We start from the raw sequence: 18,864 nt of genomic DNA, 5'->3' as shown, positions 1-18,864 counted from the left end.
ACATTTTAGCGGCATCTAGTGGTGAGGTTGCGAATTGCAACCAATGGCTGAATCCACTGCTCACCCCTCGCTTTTGAAACGCATAGAAAAGCTACGGTAGCCGCCACTGAATAAACATGTCAAAAAATGTGTCTGTTAAGGGCTTCTGTAGAAAAATGGCGGTACAAAATGGCGACTTGCATGTAAGGGGACCCTTGGTGTATGTAGATAAAAAGGTCTCGTTCTAAGTTAATAAACACATAACGGTTCATTATAAAAGGTCTTTATACACCCCTGATCATATAGTTTTGTATATTATTTTGCATTTCTGTCAAGAGATCCTTTTTAAAATTACACACTGCACCTTTAAATAAGTTAAGATCTAATGTTGAAGTACTAACATCTCTTCTTACTCTAGCATTATGCCTGAAATAAAAACGTCAAAAAAAAAACAATGTTAGACTTTTATTTTGTCAAGTATGCATTATCCGGACCCGGAAAGGATATGCTGAGTCCCACCCATAATATTTATTAAATGTCTTGAAATTATAGCATTAACTTGTAACAGTTTTATCTAATAGTTAATTATCTAACAAAATGTAATGATATAAATCCCCGTTTTATATATATATATAAGAGTTTTATTTTTTATTTTAAATCCAGACTTTTATTTTGTCAATCGTGCATTATCTTAACACGGAAACGATATGTTCATTCTCACCCATAATATTTGTAGCTTACATGGGTCGTTTGTATAAACAAAACAGATCCGCCTAGCGTTTTGAGGATTGTAAACTATGTCGCCTCGTGTGCGCGTTACTAACACATTCCAACGCTTTTGTCGTCGTTATCAGCGCGTTTGAGCCCAGCCCGCTTCGCGTAACGGCGCGTGCAGAGCGCTAAATAACGGAATTTAGCGATCAAGACGGAACTGACTGTGCTGCGAAAACATGGCAGAGTTGCACGTTGAGTCCAGCGCGACTGGCATCCTCGAGCAGCCCGATCATTGTGTGAGTGTGAGACTGCCCTCACCCACCCTCATGATACCGACCCGGAGCGGCTTGTCCAGTCCGGGGGTCTCGGGTTCGAGAGCGGTGTTTGGGTTCCCTATGAAGAGCAACCCCAGTTCCCCGTCGCCAGAAGCCACAGAGAAGCCAGGATCTCGGTGGGTTCGACTCAATGTTGGGGGAACCTACTTTGTCACGACGAAACAGACCCTGTGCAGGGACCCTAAATCGTTTTTGTATCGATTATGTCAGGAAGATCCGGATTTGGATTCGGATAAGGTAAGGGGCTGTCAACATTAAACCCACTGGTTGATCCCAGTACACATTCTAATGGTACACAGTCTTACAAATACCAATAATAACTGTCAACTGTTTACCATTAAAACCATTATAAGATTTTTTTATGCAGTATTTTGGACCTTATTCCAGTAAGATTTAATGTGGTTCTTATCTACCAGATAACAGACCCCCAGAGAACATTATAGTTTCCATTAACACCAATACATTTCCCATTATAACCATTCCATTCATTAGAATGGTTGTGAATGTTTCTGTTGTTTTTTTAGAAAAAGGTTTTGGGTTTAATCCCCAGATAACACACATACTGATAACATGCATTGAATGCACTGTGAATAAACAAGTTGTATTGGACGCATCTGTCAAATGCATAAATAAATGTTATTGTCAATGCTTGATATTATTGAAATAAGTGGTTTGTTATTTGGATTGTCAATATTGCACATACAGCAACAATTAAACAGCATACTATGTGCTCAGCTTCATTTAAGACTGCAATGACATAGAATTGAAAACTGGTAGTTGCATATAAAAAAAACTACATTTATCTTCACCTATAGGTTTTATTCTTAATTTTTCTCTTAGGATGAGACGGGAGCATATTTGATTGACAGGGATCCCACATATTTTGGACCCATCTTGAACTACTTGAGGCATGGCAAGCTGATCATCAACAAGAACCTCGCTGAGGAGGGTGAGATGGTCTGGGCACGTTGCCCTTAAAAACGTCTTAATGGAACAGTAATGACCTAGTTTCATTTAGAAACATCCTTTTTGCGGAAAGAGACCACAGTGTACTGGTGTAACGGATAATTTCCTGCAAGACCGGTGGGATATTGAAAGGATTTGAGAGTTGTCCAAATAATTGTGTTGGGGTCATTGTAGAAAATTTGAAGGCTGCAGAATCATTGGTCCGAACTGCAATAACATTTATTACTAATAATAAACAACGTTTTAATTTGTACGTTTTGTCTATTAATTATGCTTCTAGTAAAATGTATAGGTTTCATATCTAAAACTCAGTGTGTATAAACCAATAGAAATTGACAATATTGTAGTGCATCATTTATAACTTTATTTTTATTTCACTATTGGTTTTGCATAATTTTTTAAGGAGTTGTAGTATTATTTTATTGTTTATGTCAAAGCAGAAACCCCTAAAACAAATTGTAACAGATTTTCTGGCTACCGCAGGTGTTCTGGAGGAAGCAGAGTTTTATAACATTGCATCACTTGTGCGGCTTGTAAAGGAAAGAATACGAGACAATGAAAACAGGACGTCTCAGGTATGTAAAAGGAAATTGGTACAGAAGGACCACAACTCTGTCTAGGCTTGATTTTTTTGGGAATTAATTGTTGTGCAGGAGAAAGTATTTAATTGTTTAACTTAGGGAAAGGTTAGTGTTCTTATTTATAGCCATTCTAGATCAAGGTTCAATTGTTAAAATCTGCATGAAGCTCGACCTCATAACACAGACTAAACTCACTGAAGTAATTGAGGTTCTTTAGGGCACACTCACACTATCCAAATCAAACCATGCCCCAGCACAATTGTCCCCCCTCCGTACTTCCCCAGAGGCACGCACTCACACTGTACTTTTATCAATCCGAGCCCGGGTGCGCTTTTGTCATAAGGATTCCCTTGTTTTGAACAAAGCAGGAAGTAAAGCGCTTAGTTGATCTCACGATGTCGTGTGTGCAGCATAGACATTCACGTAACCCTGCTGCGTGCATCAAAAGGTTTTAACGAAGGCAGATGAAGGTCATTGGTCGCGCAATTGATGTCTCTCCTTTTAAATCGCACTCATGCCGTTTGCGCTCACACTAGCCTTTCGCGCCCCAGCCCAGGTGAACCGTGCCTGAGCCCACCTCTGCAAGCCGGCCAGGGCGCGATTAACCAAACCGCACCCGGGTGCGGTACAGAGAGATCACACTAGTCAAACGAACCAGGCTTTGAGGGTCAAACACGCCCGGGCGCGGTTTGGTTTGGATAGTGTGAGTGCGCCCTTACTGAGCACAGCAGTGTTTAATTTCTACAGCAGCACCGGATAACAGGTTATGACAGGTTTACCAATCTATCTGTCCTACCTTGTATTAATTTTACTGACAAACTTGTTTAATATAATATGTCCCGCCCGAAACTCATGCCGTTGCCTGTGAAGTTGACATGTCAGAAGCAATCACAGTATTTACATTCTTCTGCCAGTCACCTTATACATGGCTTGTTAATGGTACTCTCTGGATGTTACACTGCAATAAGGAGAGTGACTTAGCACCAGTGGCGGCTCATGACTGCTCATCCGAGGGGCGCCAATTAAAAAAAAGTCTTTGGAGTGTCATATGTGTTGCAAAATATGTGTTTGTTGCGTCATGTGAACCATGTGCATCACGTGTCTTGTCAAAATAAGTGCCTGCGTCACGCGTCAAAACCGTTTGTGATAAAAGAGACGCTCACGTTCACAAAATACACGCAAGACACTCCCTTAACAGTAAACTCTGATTACGCATGAGATTATGCGAGTATCTGGCAAACTTGAGCTTCTCTTTTATCATAAACCCTTTAGACTTGTCTGCAGCAGGCCCTTATTTTGACAAGACACGTGATGCACACAGGTTCACACGACGTGCAGAACACATATTTTGAAATTACAAACCACACACATGACGTGCTACATACATGTTGTGACGAACTTCGCATCGAGCTCCCTCGAAAAAAGAAGTCACCGGCCGCCACTGCTTAGCACAAGAAAATACTTTATTTAATGTCTGTTTCCAAAGTTTGTGCTACATCAAAAACCTTTTTACACAGCACCTTGATCCCAGAAAATTTCCATACAAATGCCATGTCTTCTGTGTGAAAGTAAACACGTCCTGTAATTGATTCTGGGATCTAGTAACATTGCTCTAACAATCGTATTTCATAAGCTAACTTAAAACCAAGTCCATGATTACAAATACAATACAATACATTAGGGGTGGGCGGAATGACCAAAAATCTATTCCACGGAATGAGTCATTTTATTTCACGGAACGGTATATTCACGGTATAAATGTTTTTCAGTTTATATTGTTTTTTGATTATAAAAATGTACAAAAATTTGCAACTCACTCTAGCTTTTAACTAAATGCCCACCGAAAACTTTACAACTATTAGCATTATGTGCGAGAAGAACTCTTTATTTGGCGTTGCAGCTCGAGGGTGCTTAGAGAGACCTCTGCACGCGAGAGACCGGCCGTCTGCTGCATGAGCACAGAGAGAGAGAGAGAGAGAGAGAGCGAGCGAGAGTCTCGCTGCAAGACCCGCGCTGGATTCACTGGAAGTTATTATAAAAATTACAGAAATAACTCGTTAATTTTTTATGAGTGAATTATTTTACATGTTTCTCCGTCACACTCAGTCTAACATGTGGGAGGGCAGAGTTAGCCACGCCCACTTATTTGCATTCCGTGGAATAGACGGAATAGAAAAATCTGTTACGTCTGACATTTTATTCCGCGGTAACGGAATATACCGTCATACCACCCAGCCATACAATACATATCATGTCACATCACGTCCCTTTCCTGGATCTTTATGGGATGTGTGTGAACGCACGCACAGATTCGGGAAAATCATTGGCAGCGTGAATGAACCAAAATCAAACTATACATTTTCTGCATATTTTCTGTAATCCATGTGTGAAAAAGGCTATACGATAATGATTGTGTTAATACTGAAGGATGATTGGAGTGTAATTGTTTCTATAGGGTCCTGTGAAGCATGTGTATCGTGTATTACAATGCCAGGAGGAAGAGCTCACTCAAATGGTGTCCACCATGTCGGATGGTTGGAAGTTTGAACAGGTAGGTGTTGCCCAGTTCAGGTACAAATCCTTTGTCTAATTCTTTCATATTTCTTTCCGGCTGGGATTAGATCCTTGAAAAAATGTATAGCTGGTTATAATTGTATTTGCTTTGCAAAGTACATCTATGAAACGTAAATTTACCTGACCTTCTCTTGTGAAAACAAGTATAGATAGAGAACAATATATGACGAGTGCAGCGTCTTTCAATTCACTCAGGCAGAAGATTAAACTCTTAATTGTTTTACATAAAAGCTAAACCCATTTAAATGGTCCTTATTTAAAAGAAGGATGGTGTGCGTGTGGTTTTCTTGAGTAAAGGAGTTTAACAGAGTCACTGTTTCTGTCTGTGATGCTTTGAACTTGATTCGACTTGTCTCTTACCAGCTAATAAGCATTGGCTCCTCCTATAACTATGGCAACGAGGACCAAGCAGAATTCCTGTGTGTTGTTTCCCGGGAACTCAACAACTCAACTAACGGAATTGTTATTGAACCCACTGAGAAGGCTAAGGTAAGACAAATTTTTTAAATTTAATAGGTTTATAAAGATTTCAAATGATCTCAGAAGCAACAAGATTTGACAAAGTTGGGTGATTCTCACGAAATCCAGATTCAGAAGGTGTTCAGCATCAGATTTTTTAAAAAGCCATTGAAGACAATTTTTTTTGCACATATAAGATTAATGTCTGAACTTACTATAACCATTATTTTTAGAGGATTTAAAAAAATATTTCCTATAGAATTATTTAATTTTTTTAGATTATCATTTTTAAAAATTATCATTACCACAACATGATATTAGATTAAATATATGCATTTACAAACTCATGTTTCGGTAATAAGAACTAAAAAGTTGTCTAGGTACTATGACAAACAAAATTTCAACTTTTATCTGGAGAGAAAAAATAAGAACTGCTTACCTGGTAGCCATCTTGAGTGTCACAGTCAATTATGTCCCTTCCAACATTTTTTTTTTTTTTTTTTGAAAATGTTAGTTCATTGAGGCCTTAAACAATGATTGAAAATTGTTACGGAGGATGAGAAAATTTTTCTTGGACACATTTTTATTCCTTATTATTGTCTACTCTCTACGTTTACCAAAGATCACCAAATACCACATGTTTCTTCACTGTAAATGTTTATAGTATAACATGCACTGAAGCTTGTATTTTTTGGATTTTTTAATTATATATATATTTTCATGTCACAGAACCCAAATCCAGTCACGGACATGTTGCGATAATGAAAAATTTCCCCTTAAATGTGGAAAAAACAACCAAATTGGTTTGTGTGATGTCATTTTAAAACATGTGCAAAATAGTACATGAAGAGATGTTTGTAAAGGAGGTCGTACACCGGACGCGCAGCGCCACGTCGAGTCACGTGTATGACAACTCTGAGGTATCAAACACTGGAAATGCTCATTAAATAGCGCAAGCTTAGTCAGATAGCGTCTACTTCAAAATGCAAAATATACGTGAGCAGCCAATGTTATCGTTAATGGTTTGGGACAAATATGATGTTATTTATTTAATGGGGCGCGACAGGGATTTGAGCAACTTCCTGAGACGTAGCTGGGCGCCGCGGACAGGCGCCACCTGTCGGTGCCTATGTGCGTATACCAGGGCTCCAGACTAACTTTTTTCACTGGGAGCAAAGTAGCCCCCAACTGAAAATTTTAGGGGCGCAACCAGAAAATTTAGGGGCACACACCGTAAATCAACATGCTAACCAAGTATTCACATTTCTACTAATTTCCACTGTATTACTAATAAATACTTTGATGACAGATGCAGAAAGTACAAAGTGCTGTTTCAAATTCAGTGTCACATCACAAAAAAAGGTCAAATTTACTGGTCGCGCATGTGCGACTGGATGTAAAATTCAGTGGTACACTCTCAAATTTAGGTGGCAAAATGCCACCAATGGGTGGCAGTCTGGAGCCCTGGCATATACTCATGAAAGCAATGTATTTGATTTTTTTAGAATGGTGCTGTGCGTCCGGTGTGCGACCCCCTTAACTGTATGCTTCTTATTTTGATAGCATTTACTTTTTTTATCAAGATGTTTCATGACACCTCACAAGTCTAGTTTTGCGAGAATCACCCAGTTGCTCTTTACTTGTTTACTTGTACATTATGAATCTCAAGATTTTGATGTTTCCCCCACAGATTCTTCAAGAGAGAGGGTCTAGGATGTGAGAAGCCTGGTGCCTGAGTTTACACCGATCTCCCATCTTTTACTTCCCTTCTCCAGATCCAACTCCACTATACAGCTGACTCCAAGTTCATCAGCTCCTCTTCCCTCCCCCCTTGTGCCTTTCCACTGTGGGGGTTTACGCCCCCTTCCTTTCTGTAGTGCTGCAACATTAACCAGTCAGCACCATTGCTAACTCTCACTGCTATTTTGCGTCTATGGTTAAACCTCTGAGGTTCATATTTGATGCAAGACTGCTCAGAAAGGATTACAGGGAAGGATTCATCATTCAACATAATGCTTATTTATGCAGCCGCCATCATATCCTAATCATTGGCATTGTAATCTTTACGGCGACTGGCTTTAAAGTCTAAGGGGCTGCATTCATACGACCGTATTCTCCTCAGGACTTCCAAAGGTGTGCAAGATGGACGAAGCAAAAGTCACATCTCCGATATTCAGTATAGCTTCTCTATAACAAGCACATTAACTGTAAATCATTAGCAATCACATTCATTTCAATATCCACTCATCCACAGCGGGTGGCACAATGGACAAAATGAAGCTTTTGAACATTAAACATTTCATCTCCGGAGTGGCATTTTGTTAACTTATATACCCATCTGGACAGGACCAGAGGAAAAGGTAAAACTCATACTGCCAGTCGTCCGGTCAGATGCACCGAGTCTCACATTTCCAATTCCTGGGAATAGATTTTTTGCCTGCATATTTCAAAGCATCAAAATAGGAAATACAAAACAGAAGATATATGTGGTTGTTGGGCATGTGAGAATTATGTATATTACAACATATGTATTAAGATGAGGCCGAATGCAAGTGTAATTGTTGATATCTGTACCATAGTGGTCGTTTTTTGTGTTTATCAAGACGAGTTTCTCAATTTATCTGGGAGAGATACTGAATTAACCCTTAATGTACCTTATAAATGCCTGGACGTGAGATTTGTCTGTGTTTACCTTCAAACTCTATCAATGACTGGAAAAAATAAGAGATGCCTTTTATAGAGGTATTAGGCTTTTATAGTCCAGGTGGTTTAGGAGATCGCATTAGTGGCTCGACATTTTACATTAAAATCTAGTTCTCCCCATAATACCGTAACATTTTTGGCTATTTAACTGTTCAACTTGTTCTTTAAAAATAGTCTGATCACATCAGTGGAATGTTGTTGAACGTAAAGGGCTCCATTTATTGTGGACGTAGATTCTTGCCATTGTTCCAAAATGTAATATATCAGTATCTCTTCAGGTAATTTGTTTTGTGTATACTTCATTATTTCGACATTGAAGCTGGTATTTTGTCTGCCCACATTGTTTAACATGACTCCTCTCTAGTAGCAGATAAACTTGATCATTTTTTTGTAAAATATACATTGTGGAATATCTACTGTGACTATGGAAGTGATCGCAAATGGACAATATTTGGAAAAAATCTCTATGAACAGTATCGTCCGGGTTGTATTGACTATTTGGTTGTTCATATCTATTGCTAAACTGTTGATGATTGTAGGGGTCGGTTTAAGATGGTTGTATGTGATGTATTTATGGTCTGCAGTGTTTTAAAGTGTTGTCTTTCCCTCTCTTAGTACGTTGAAAGGTTTTTGCCTCTTTATCGCATCAAACGCCTGTTATTTTGTTTAGCATATCAAGACTAATTATTCGACTTTGTGAGCTACGCTTGGTTTGCCTGTCTTTATGTGGCTGGCCTTCCTTTTTCTTTGTCTGTGTTAATGTTTTCCCCCTCCTGGAGACAGTGTTTATTTGTTCAGCCCCAGTTGTTGGTCATTGAAAGACCTTATAATGGGACCTTTTTGTACATTTGTATTGTTAACAGTTACAGATGGCACTTTTTTGTCTCTGATGTTTTAGTGTTGTGCCTTTGATCTGTTACTCCCATACGTTTAATTTCTTACAGAATTCTTCCTAAATATGGATATAGGTTAAGAAACATATCAATGGAGCATAATAGCCTGTTTACTTCTCATGTTCTCTTATTTCGTCTAAAAGGGACATTCCACTTTTTTTGAAAATATGCCTGTTTTCAAGCTCCCCTGGAGTTAAACATTTGATTTTTGCCGTTTTGGAATCCATTCAGCTGATCTCTGGGTCTGGCTAGCACTTTTAAGAAGAGTCAAGTTTTAAATAGGAAAAATATCAAATCTCTGTTTATTTTTTAGCGCAATGCTAATGGTCTAATCAGATTCAATGGATTGTGCTAAGCTATGCTAAAAGTGCCGGCACCAGACCCGGATATCAGCTGAGTCGATTTCAAACCGGTGGAGGTCGGATGTTTGACTCTGGGGGAGGTAGAAAATGAGCATATTTTCAAAAAAAGTGAAATGTCCCTTTAATAGTCAGTTCTGTCCCTTGACTCAAGTACTGAATGTGCTCAGTTTTCCCCACATTGTTTTTGTTCTAGTGGTTCATAAGCCCACCTATCTGTATTCAGACTTTTCACTCCTACCCCATGCACTTTTACTTTGGGCTCTTAATTTTGCACCTCTCTTTATGTTCTCCCTGTGTGGATTTTGTTCTATTTTAAGAATTGAACGCCATGCATGGCATTAGAACATGACATTTGCAGTCTCAAGTTTTATTTATGTTCATGAAACTGATATGGTTGTCACATTGACTGTTGTTGGTTTCCCAGACTGAGGAAATTTCAGCCTCCCCTCCACCAAACTTCATCTGAGTAGTTGTTGACGAAAACACGTTTTTAAATTTCATTGTTTTGGAACGCTAATTTGGAAGCATGCAATGTGTTAAGTATATATGTTATATGCTGGGCTTTTGACATATAGTGTAAAGGTTAATGGGCGCATGGTTGACAGGTGGTTTGGATAACATTTAAGAAGTTATAATTAAAAAAAGTTGTTCAGCAGGTTTAGACAGAAAAACTCTTCTGTAGACAATGAAATTACTAACAAAATACTGGATGAACTTGTTTAGGGTTAAATATGCCTATACAGCACAGTGTATTTGGTATAAGTATAGCTTCAACTATTTTGGAAATGGGCTCAAAGTTCAAACGTCTGTCAAGTCTTTTCACAATTTAAAAACAAGGTCCATGTTAAAAAATTATTTTTGCCATAATAGTTAGTCAACAACACCTGCATGCTTTAATATACAGTTGAACACACATTTTACGTGCTAAAAACCTGCTTTTACATCGGTTGTTTTGGGTGTATTGCATTGTCGACAGTATTGGTGTAAAGTGTCAAATATGTCAATAGGTTATGGAGATTGTGGAGAAAATAAGTGTTCTGGAAATGAAAAGTCTTGATCAGACTGTCTTTTTTTTATTTTTGAAGTTTGTCTTCTGATGCAGTTTATTGCAATGTACAGACTGCAAAAAAAGATAATGTTATGGTTTTTATCATAAAATGTGTTTGTGTTATACTGTTGTGTGCTGTTCATTGTTTACAGCTATTTCCATTTGATCAGTGTATGTTCCAGATTTTGTAACCAATGAAATCCCAAAATTATCTTATTACGGAGTAAATTTTAAAATACAAAAGGTAATTTCAAGTCAATTTAAACATATTTACATAGATGTGCTCACCCTGTAAAATAATTTATCAACTTTTTTAGACTTCAAGGCCCTCCCATTGTCCACAACAACATCTGATGAATGATACTATTTTAACATAGTTGATTTTAGTGTTCGTATTTTAAAGGTGCCATGGCATGAAAATCTGACTTTTTCCATGTTCAAGTGCTATGATTTGGTCCCCATTGCTTCTATCAACCTAGAAAATGTGAAAAAGATCAACCCAGTAGCTTTGTTTTGGTAAACCATTCTCTACAAGCACATGAAAAAATAGTCGTTGAAGTTTGGCTCTCCTTATGATGTCATAAGGAGCTCTTATTATAATAATACCACCCCTTCATCTGCACTATCCAACCACAGCACTGCCATTTAGTGCAGAGAAAAGCACAATTGAGTTTTAATTGCAACAAACCACCATCATTGTGATCAGTGTTTGAATTTCATCAGCTCATTTGCATTTTAAAGGACACACCCCAAACATTTTTCACACACCTACAAAGTGGCAATTTTAACATGCTGTAATAAATTATTTATATGGTATTTTGAGCTAAAACTTCACATATGTGCTCTAGGGACACCAAATATTTATTTGACATCTTAAAAAAGTCTTGTGCCATGGCCCCTTTAAATAATGTTAAAGGTATAGTTCACTGAAAAATGGTACTCAAAGGAATATATTTTGAATAGTGTTTGTGTAACCAAAAAGATTAGAAGCACCATTGACATCCATAGTAGTAAATAATCTATGGAAGTGAATGGTGCCCCTGATCTGTAGCCTATGGTTACAAAAAAAATATTTTGTGTTCAGCAGAACAAAGTAACTTACACAGGTTTTGAACAACCTGAGGCGGGTGAGTAAATGATGACAGAATTTTTATTTTTGGGTGAACATACCTTAAGTCATCCTGGGGCCCTCTTACTGGCCCCTGGTTGAGAAACACTAATTCTAAGCTTGACATTGAACATGGCCACATCATACAGTCATAAACTCATGTTAAACACGAGTGAGTTTTGAGTGACAACGGGTTTGCGTAACACCGCACAGCAGTTCTAATATGTACTTAACTCTTCTTAACTCTAATTGTACTGAGTCACGTTTACTCAAACCAATAACCAGTCATGCAACCTTTTATTGTATGAATAGGAACAAGCACACAAATCAGTCTACAGGCCAGGGGATAGTTACTTAAACTGAAACCCGCCCTTTGGTGCAAAACTAAGCGGATGAGAGAGAACCGCTGTGGGGCGAAAGGCAAGAGGAAATGGCATCGCCCCTGTACTCAAATTTCCATATGCGTAGACTTCATTTAAAGGAGCCGTTACCACACATTTAGCCCTCCATTGGTTTTGTCATTTCCTGAGATAAAAGAATAAGCTACATGATTTAGATCTGTGCGCCTTGAGAGCTAAAGCCGTGTCCTCCTGCTGACATGACACCAGCCTGCGCAAACATGCTGCGCTGCCGTGGATGACTGAAAATCAGCTGAGAAGGTGCGTTTGTTGTTTGTTTCGCAAGGACGTTTTGAGCTTTAGTTTTTGTTGTGGTTGAACGCAACAAGCTGTATTTTAAACTGAAATTGAACTAAAAGAATAGGATGAAACGTTGACATTACCTCACGAAACACCGGTGATGCGTTCGAAGTCTAGTAGCCTACTTAAACTCAATGCTTTATTCATGTAATGCTTATAAGGCTCTGTTTATTCGCATTTTTCCGCCAAACGTGTAAGTTTAATACGGTGTTTTGCAGTTATTTTGACGAAAACACACATACCCCAGGGCTTTCCGTGTAGCGTCTTTGTTGTTCACTCGAGTCGCGTGCTGCGGAACAGCAGAAATGACATTTGACTTCATAATATAACAGAATTAGATTCAATAAATAAATGACACGAGAAGCAAGTAAGCATTAATTCATGAAAATTAACAATGTTTTGGAATAGTAAAAATGTAGTAACCACGTTTTTGGCGGATTGATTTGTAACTAAGTTATATAACTAAGTTATTACTAGTAGTGAGACAATCATACAAATACTGTAATATATTTAAACTTATGTAGTATACTTATACGTACATGTATTTAACTATACGTATATTAATTTTTTTAACTCTCCATAGTCTATAATACAGTATTTATTACAGTTTTTCAAATACCTATAGGTAATACAGAATATAGTGCACATGCAGTGTACATTGTGTACTAGTTACTATAATATGCTATATTACATACAAAGTATACTACAGTACAGTATTTTTCTTGTGCGAATTTTAAATTTGTAGTAAAACATTCATTTCATAAGGGATGCACATCAAGTTGTTTTTTTATTTTTATTTGTTACATCTATTCTCATTTGGTTAGTATTCACACTTATATTAGACTTTTTAGATATCATATCTCAGCAGCTTTTTATAAAACCGATAAAGAATCTCCAATGTGGATGTGACATACAAGTCTTCCCCTCTTCTACTCTACGTGAATGTGAAAAGTAAACAAAGATGAGTTTAACAAATTCATACTAGAAACTTGTTCCAGTCAAATATTTTAGAGGACTGCATGAATATTATAAACCTTACAGAGACTATCAGTCACTTTTAAAATGTTATTGTAAAATGTTATAAATGACTCTTTGTTCAAAAAAGCTCTTATCTGTGATTGTAGGGGTGTTGCAAACACATTTATTTTGATGACATGGAATATGCAAGAATGTGTTGCCCTACCCTTCTTACACCACCGAGAGTGCAAAGCCGCTTAAACCAGGCGGAAAAGCTCAGACGGCAGTGACTTCAGTACCGTCGGATAGAAAAATATGGCACCTCAGCAACCTTCTAGCATTGAGGAGCAATGTGAGCCTGAATCTGAGGAGGGAGAGAAACTAGGACCCCCTTCAGACCAAAAACATCCAGCTTATGATGCTCCAGATGGCGGCTGGGGATGGGTGGTTTTGCTCGCTACCATCATTGTCTTGGCTCTGACGCTGGCCTTCCCATCATTCATCGGTATTTTCTATGTAGATCTACAGACTGAATTTAAAGCCAGCAACAGCGAGACGTCTTGGGTGCCTTCAATAATGACAGCAGCTCTACATGCTGGAGGTAAGGGTTTAGCATAGGTGGGGCATGGGACGACGGTAATGGGTTCAATTCTAATGAATGTCTGTGAGAAACTAGCTAACTGATACCAGATCTTTACATCTCACTTTACTACTGTGAAAAGGAAGTTGAGGTCTTGGTTTACCATCTTCTATACTATCCTCTATATTATCAGTATGTGATCAATTTGCCATGTGATGATAGTGGTGGTGGCTAATAGTGGCCATCTTAATTTTAAGCTGTAAGCATTTTTCTTTCAGGTCCTCTTTGTAGTGTTCTGGTGGAGCGCTTCGGATGTCGGGCGACAGTAATGTTTGGGGGAGTACTGAGTGGTGTGGGGATGGCAGCCAGCTCCTTCTCACATTCCATTGTTGAATTGTACATCACTGCTGGGGTGATCACAGGTCAGTAGGTCCTACAGGAAGAGATTATGATATTATGCAGTGAAAAGAGCAATAGAGATTATCACAAACAACTATCACCTAATGGATTTTTAGGAACACGTGTTAAATTTCTTGGCACACTTTAGGCCCCTTAGTGCCAATTTGGCATCGTTTAAATGCCACAGCCTATCTGAGCATTGTTTCTGACCATGTCCATCCCTTTATGACCACCATATACCCATCCTCTGATGGCTACTTCCAGCAGGACAATGCACCATGTCACAAAGCTTGAATCATTTCAAATTGGTTCCTTGAACATGACAATGAGTTCACTGTACTAAAATGGCCCCCACAGTCACCAGATCTCAACCCAATAGAGCATCTTTGGGATGTGGTGGAACGGGAGCTTCGTGCCCTGGATGTGTATTCCACAAATCTCCATCAACTGCAAGATGCTATCTTATCAATATGGGCCAACATTTCTAAAGAATGCTTTCAGCACCTTGTTGAATCAATGCCACGTAGAATTAAGTTCTGAAGGAGGTCAAACACAATATTAGTATGGTGTTCCTAATAATTCTTTAGGTGAATGTATATAGGATCACCTGGCATGAAGCAAGTTCGCCATCATCAGTCCATCCATAACCATAACTCTGTGTTTTCTTCATAGGTCTGGGTTTCTGCTTCAGCTTTCAGCCTGCTGTCACCATCCTCGGCCATTACTTTGTACGCCGTCGTCCATTCGCCAACGCAATGTCCTCCACTGGCACAGCTCTGGGCCTGTCCACATTGCCCTTTTTAGGAGACTACTTGCACAAAGAGCTGGGCTGGAGAGGGAGCTTTCTGGTGCTTGGCGCTGTGCTGCTTAACTGCTGTGTTTGTGGGGCTGTCATGAGGCCACTCAAGCCCAGAAAGGCAAAGAGCAACAGCCCAAAACCCACCAAAGAAAAGAGGCTGAAGGGGGGCTTGCTAGGAATATTTAAAAGTTTTACATCTTCTCTCAGACGGCACATGGCCTTTGACCTGTTCAGCAGTAACCTTCGATTTCGGGTCTTCTCTTTGGGCATCACTTGGATGATGCTGGGGTTTGTGGTGCCCCTTATATTCCTAGTCCCGTATGCCACGTCCGAAGGTATGGATCCAAGTCGAGCCGCCCTGCTGCTCTCCATCCTGGGCTTTGTCAACATTATTGTGCGACCTCCCATCGGAGTGCTCTTCAGTTTGTCGTGGTTTAAAGGTCGACACATCTACGTGTTCTCCATCGCCTTGCTGTTAAATGGACTCAGTAATAATATTTGTTGCATTAATGCCAGTTTTCCTGTGCTTTTAATGTACGTGCTTACGTATGGAATTACTATGAGCGTGGTCGGGTCACTGATGTTCACCGTCTTGATGGATACAGTTGAGATGAGCCGGTTCCCATCTGCGCTCGGACTGCTGTCTATAATGGAAAGTGTCACATTGTTAATAGGACCTCCTCTCGCAGGTAATATACGACAAACTTCAAACTTATGTTAGCTTACCAGTTCAATTAATTGAAGTATGGTACCTGAGATTATATACCTGGTAAAAGGAAAGGAATGTCTCCTCCACCTTAAAAGCACTAATCTGGATTTATGTGTTTGTTATGTGTGGGAGGCGAGTCTCTATGTTTTGAGTATGGTCAAACTGACCGAGCGTACATTCTCTCACACAATAGTTTAATAGTAGGGCCAAGTATAATATTACACTTTGCAGTGTTTCCAAGAAACTTGCTTTTGGTTTAATGCTCACCATTGTCCTAGATTAAAGACACTCCAGTTTATAAAGTCATGCATGACGTATGTTTCAATGATTAGCTTCAAAATCATGATAAAATGGCACTTTTGTTACTTGTGGGTTAGGAAAGTTTGAAATTATATGTAATGTTTTAATCACTCTTGTTTTTGTGTTATAGGAATTCTAGTTGACAGGACTGGGGTCTTCACATATGTGTTCCTGGTCTGCAGCATCTCAGTGACCTTATCAGCTTTGTTCCTTATGGTTTCCTTTTTTTGGCTGGACCGCCGTGACACTTGCCAGAAGGAAAAAGCTTCTGGATCTCCAGCTAAGCCTGCAGTTACTTTATCCACTGACTGCCAGTACAGCACTGTGCCTACAGATGGGGACAAGACAAATACCTAATCTTCACAGGGACCAAAAATGTAAACCAGATCAAGACAAGAGTGAGGTTGCCCAACTGTTTGAAATTGAGGTGTATCACAGCTCGTGGAAATGTATGGCATACAGTAGGCTATTTTGCCTAGTTCATGTATTTGGATTACAGTAAATAGAGTAGATTTCTGCAAATGAATACAGTAAAAAAGAGCTTCTTCATTCTTATAATGAACTTTGAAGCTGTTTTTCCAGGAAATGTTGTTCAGCATCATAGTTGTTTCATGTCACATTAAGTTTTATCTTTATCTCTTTTCATTTATTGTTATGTATAAGAATACACTATATACACTGTGTTTGTATAACATTGCAAGTATTCTTAATGTATTTTTGTACCATACACCGAATGACCTACATACACTGTTAACCCTTAATGGGAGTTTGAATCTGTTGTCTTAAAGGGATACTTCACAGATTTAGCATTCAGCTTTGTATCTGTAGAAACCCGGCAGTATTACTGAATGACCATGTTTCCCTCCATCATTTCCCCCTGAGAGGAGAGATATCTGCATTTTGGTTCTGCAAAAAAGTCCTCCGATGATGTAATATGACGATTTTTGCATCATCGGAGGACTTTTTTGCAGAACCAAAATGCAGATATCTCTCCTCTCAGGGGGAAATGATGGAGGGAAACATGGTCATTCAGTAATACTGCCGGGTTTCTACAGATACAAAGCTGAATGCTAAATCGGTGAAGTATCCCTTTAACTTTACAACATTCAGGGGCGGTTTCCAGGAGAGGGATTAGACTAGTCATAGACTAAAATAAATGTAAGAGCTGTCCAAACTGAAAACAACTTGCACTGATATATCTTAAAATACATCAGTGCCCTTTGTTTTGACTCAAAATGCACACAAGTAATGTTTTAGTAAGGCATGTTTGTTAAAACTAGTTATATTTCCTAATTAAACTGAGGCCCAGTCCTGGCTTAAACTACTAATCACTGTCCGGGAAACCACCCCTCAAGATGCCAAAGTGTAAAGAGACTATTATCATAAATCAGGAGAAACTCAAGTCTAGGTTTGACTAAATACAAACTTTTGTTAACCAAGTCCCACGTCATAAAACTTTTTTCGTCATGATGCTTCGCCTTAAAGTCATCTATTTCTCAGTGAGATTTTTAGTGTGCTTTGCCCTAAATACCTAATGTGCACTTGGTGAGGGCTGCTGGGTTCATGGATTAGACTGTATGAAAGACTCTTTGAACACTGAGGGGTGGTTTCCCAGACATGGTTTAGATTAGTCCAGGACTAGGCCTTAGGTAAATTAGGCTATTTAAGTAGTTTTTACAAGCATGCCTTACAAAAAAACATTACTGGTGTACATTTTGAGACAAAACAATGACACTGATATATTTTAAGATAAGTGTTTTCAGATAAGACAGCTCAAACATGCATTTTAATCTGGGAATAGACTTGTTATGACCTGTCTGGGAAGCCGACTCTGAGTGTGTTTCATTATTATTTACTGTAGGATAGAAGAAGCATTACATTTCAAGATGTTTTATGGGAAGTTGTTACGTTTTCTCAGGTGCACTATTGTTGGCCTTGTTATAGTCATGTTGTTTTCTTATTTTGCCAAAGCAAATGACTTGCTATAAATGGAAGGGGATGTGAACCTCTTCAGAGAGTCATTTATAGTACGGTAAAGAGTATTTAGTACACTAATAAAGTCTATTTCTATATTAAAGGAAAATATATTTGGAATTTTAGTATTGAAGCTGTAAACAGATAAATGCTTAATAAACATTTTGGCAGTGCCATTGACTAACTATGTGCAGCTTTCTTTATTTCCCATATCACTGTATGATTGTATTTTAAAGAGCTTTGTCAACAAACTTTTTAAAGAAGACATACCATGAAAATTTGACTTTTATGTTTATGTGCTATACTTGGGTCCCCAGTGCTTTTATCAACCTAGAAAATGTGAATAAGAACAACCCAATAACTTAGTTTTGGTAAACCATTCTCTGCAAGCATGTGAAAAAATAGGTAATTGAAATTTGGCTCTCCTGGCGATGTCAAAAGGGATAATACCGCCCCTTAATCTGCACTATCCAACCAAGCCACTGCCATTTAGTACAGAGATCAGTTTATTTGCATGTTAAAGGACACACACAAAACAAACTTTTTGCAGGCATCTACAAAGTGACAATTTTAACTTGTTATAATAAATTATAAATATGATATTTTTTGCTAAAACTTCATGTAGTCTGGAGACACCAAAGATTTATTTGACATTTTAAAAATCTTGTGAAATGTCCCCTTTAACAAGACTGGCTCGTTGGATAGGGAATATTGTGTAAACTATTA

General features: G+C 38.6%; 2 protein-coding genes across 2 annotated transcripts; both read left to right on the top strand.

Annotated features, from left to right (window-relative positions):
* The first annotated feature begins 630 nt into the window (after positions 1 to 630).
* On the top strand, positions 631 to 10,736 carry kctd2 (potassium channel tetramerization domain containing 2). Its single transcript, XM_055175127.2, has 6 exons — positions 631 to 1,265; positions 1,869 to 1,977; positions 2,478 to 2,569; positions 5,031 to 5,126; positions 5,513 to 5,638; positions 7,299 to 10,736. The coding sequence occupies exons 1-6, from the start codon at positions 930 to 932 to the stop codon at positions 7,326 to 7,328; spliced, it is 789 nt and encodes a 262-aa protein (XP_055031102.1). The 5' UTR covers positions 631 to 929; the 3' UTR covers positions 7,329 to 10,736.
* Positions 10,737 to 12,073: 1,337 nt separating this feature from the next.
* Positions 12,074 to 16,925, top strand: slc16a5a (solute carrier family 16 member 5a). Its single transcript, XM_055176096.2, has 5 exons — positions 12,074 to 12,381; positions 13,545 to 13,978; positions 14,236 to 14,379; positions 15,029 to 15,844; positions 16,295 to 16,925. The coding sequence occupies exons 2-5, from the start codon at positions 13,693 to 13,695 to the stop codon at positions 16,519 to 16,521; spliced, it is 1,473 nt and encodes a 490-aa protein (XP_055032071.2). The 5' UTR covers positions 12,074 to 12,381; positions 13,545 to 13,692; the 3' UTR covers positions 16,522 to 16,925.
* Positions 16,926 to 18,864: the final 1,939 nt, after the last annotated feature.

This window comes from Misgurnus anguillicaudatus, chromosome 4 (genome assembly GCF_027580225.2).
Source record: "Misgurnus anguillicaudatus chromosome 4, ASM2758022v2, whole genome shotgun sequence".
Classification (NCBI taxonomy): Eukaryota; Metazoa; Chordata; class Actinopteri; order Cypriniformes; family Cobitidae; genus Misgurnus; species Misgurnus anguillicaudatus.
The sequence above is the reverse complement of the archived record's forward strand: the minus strand, read 5'-3'. Positions and strand labels throughout refer to the sequence as shown.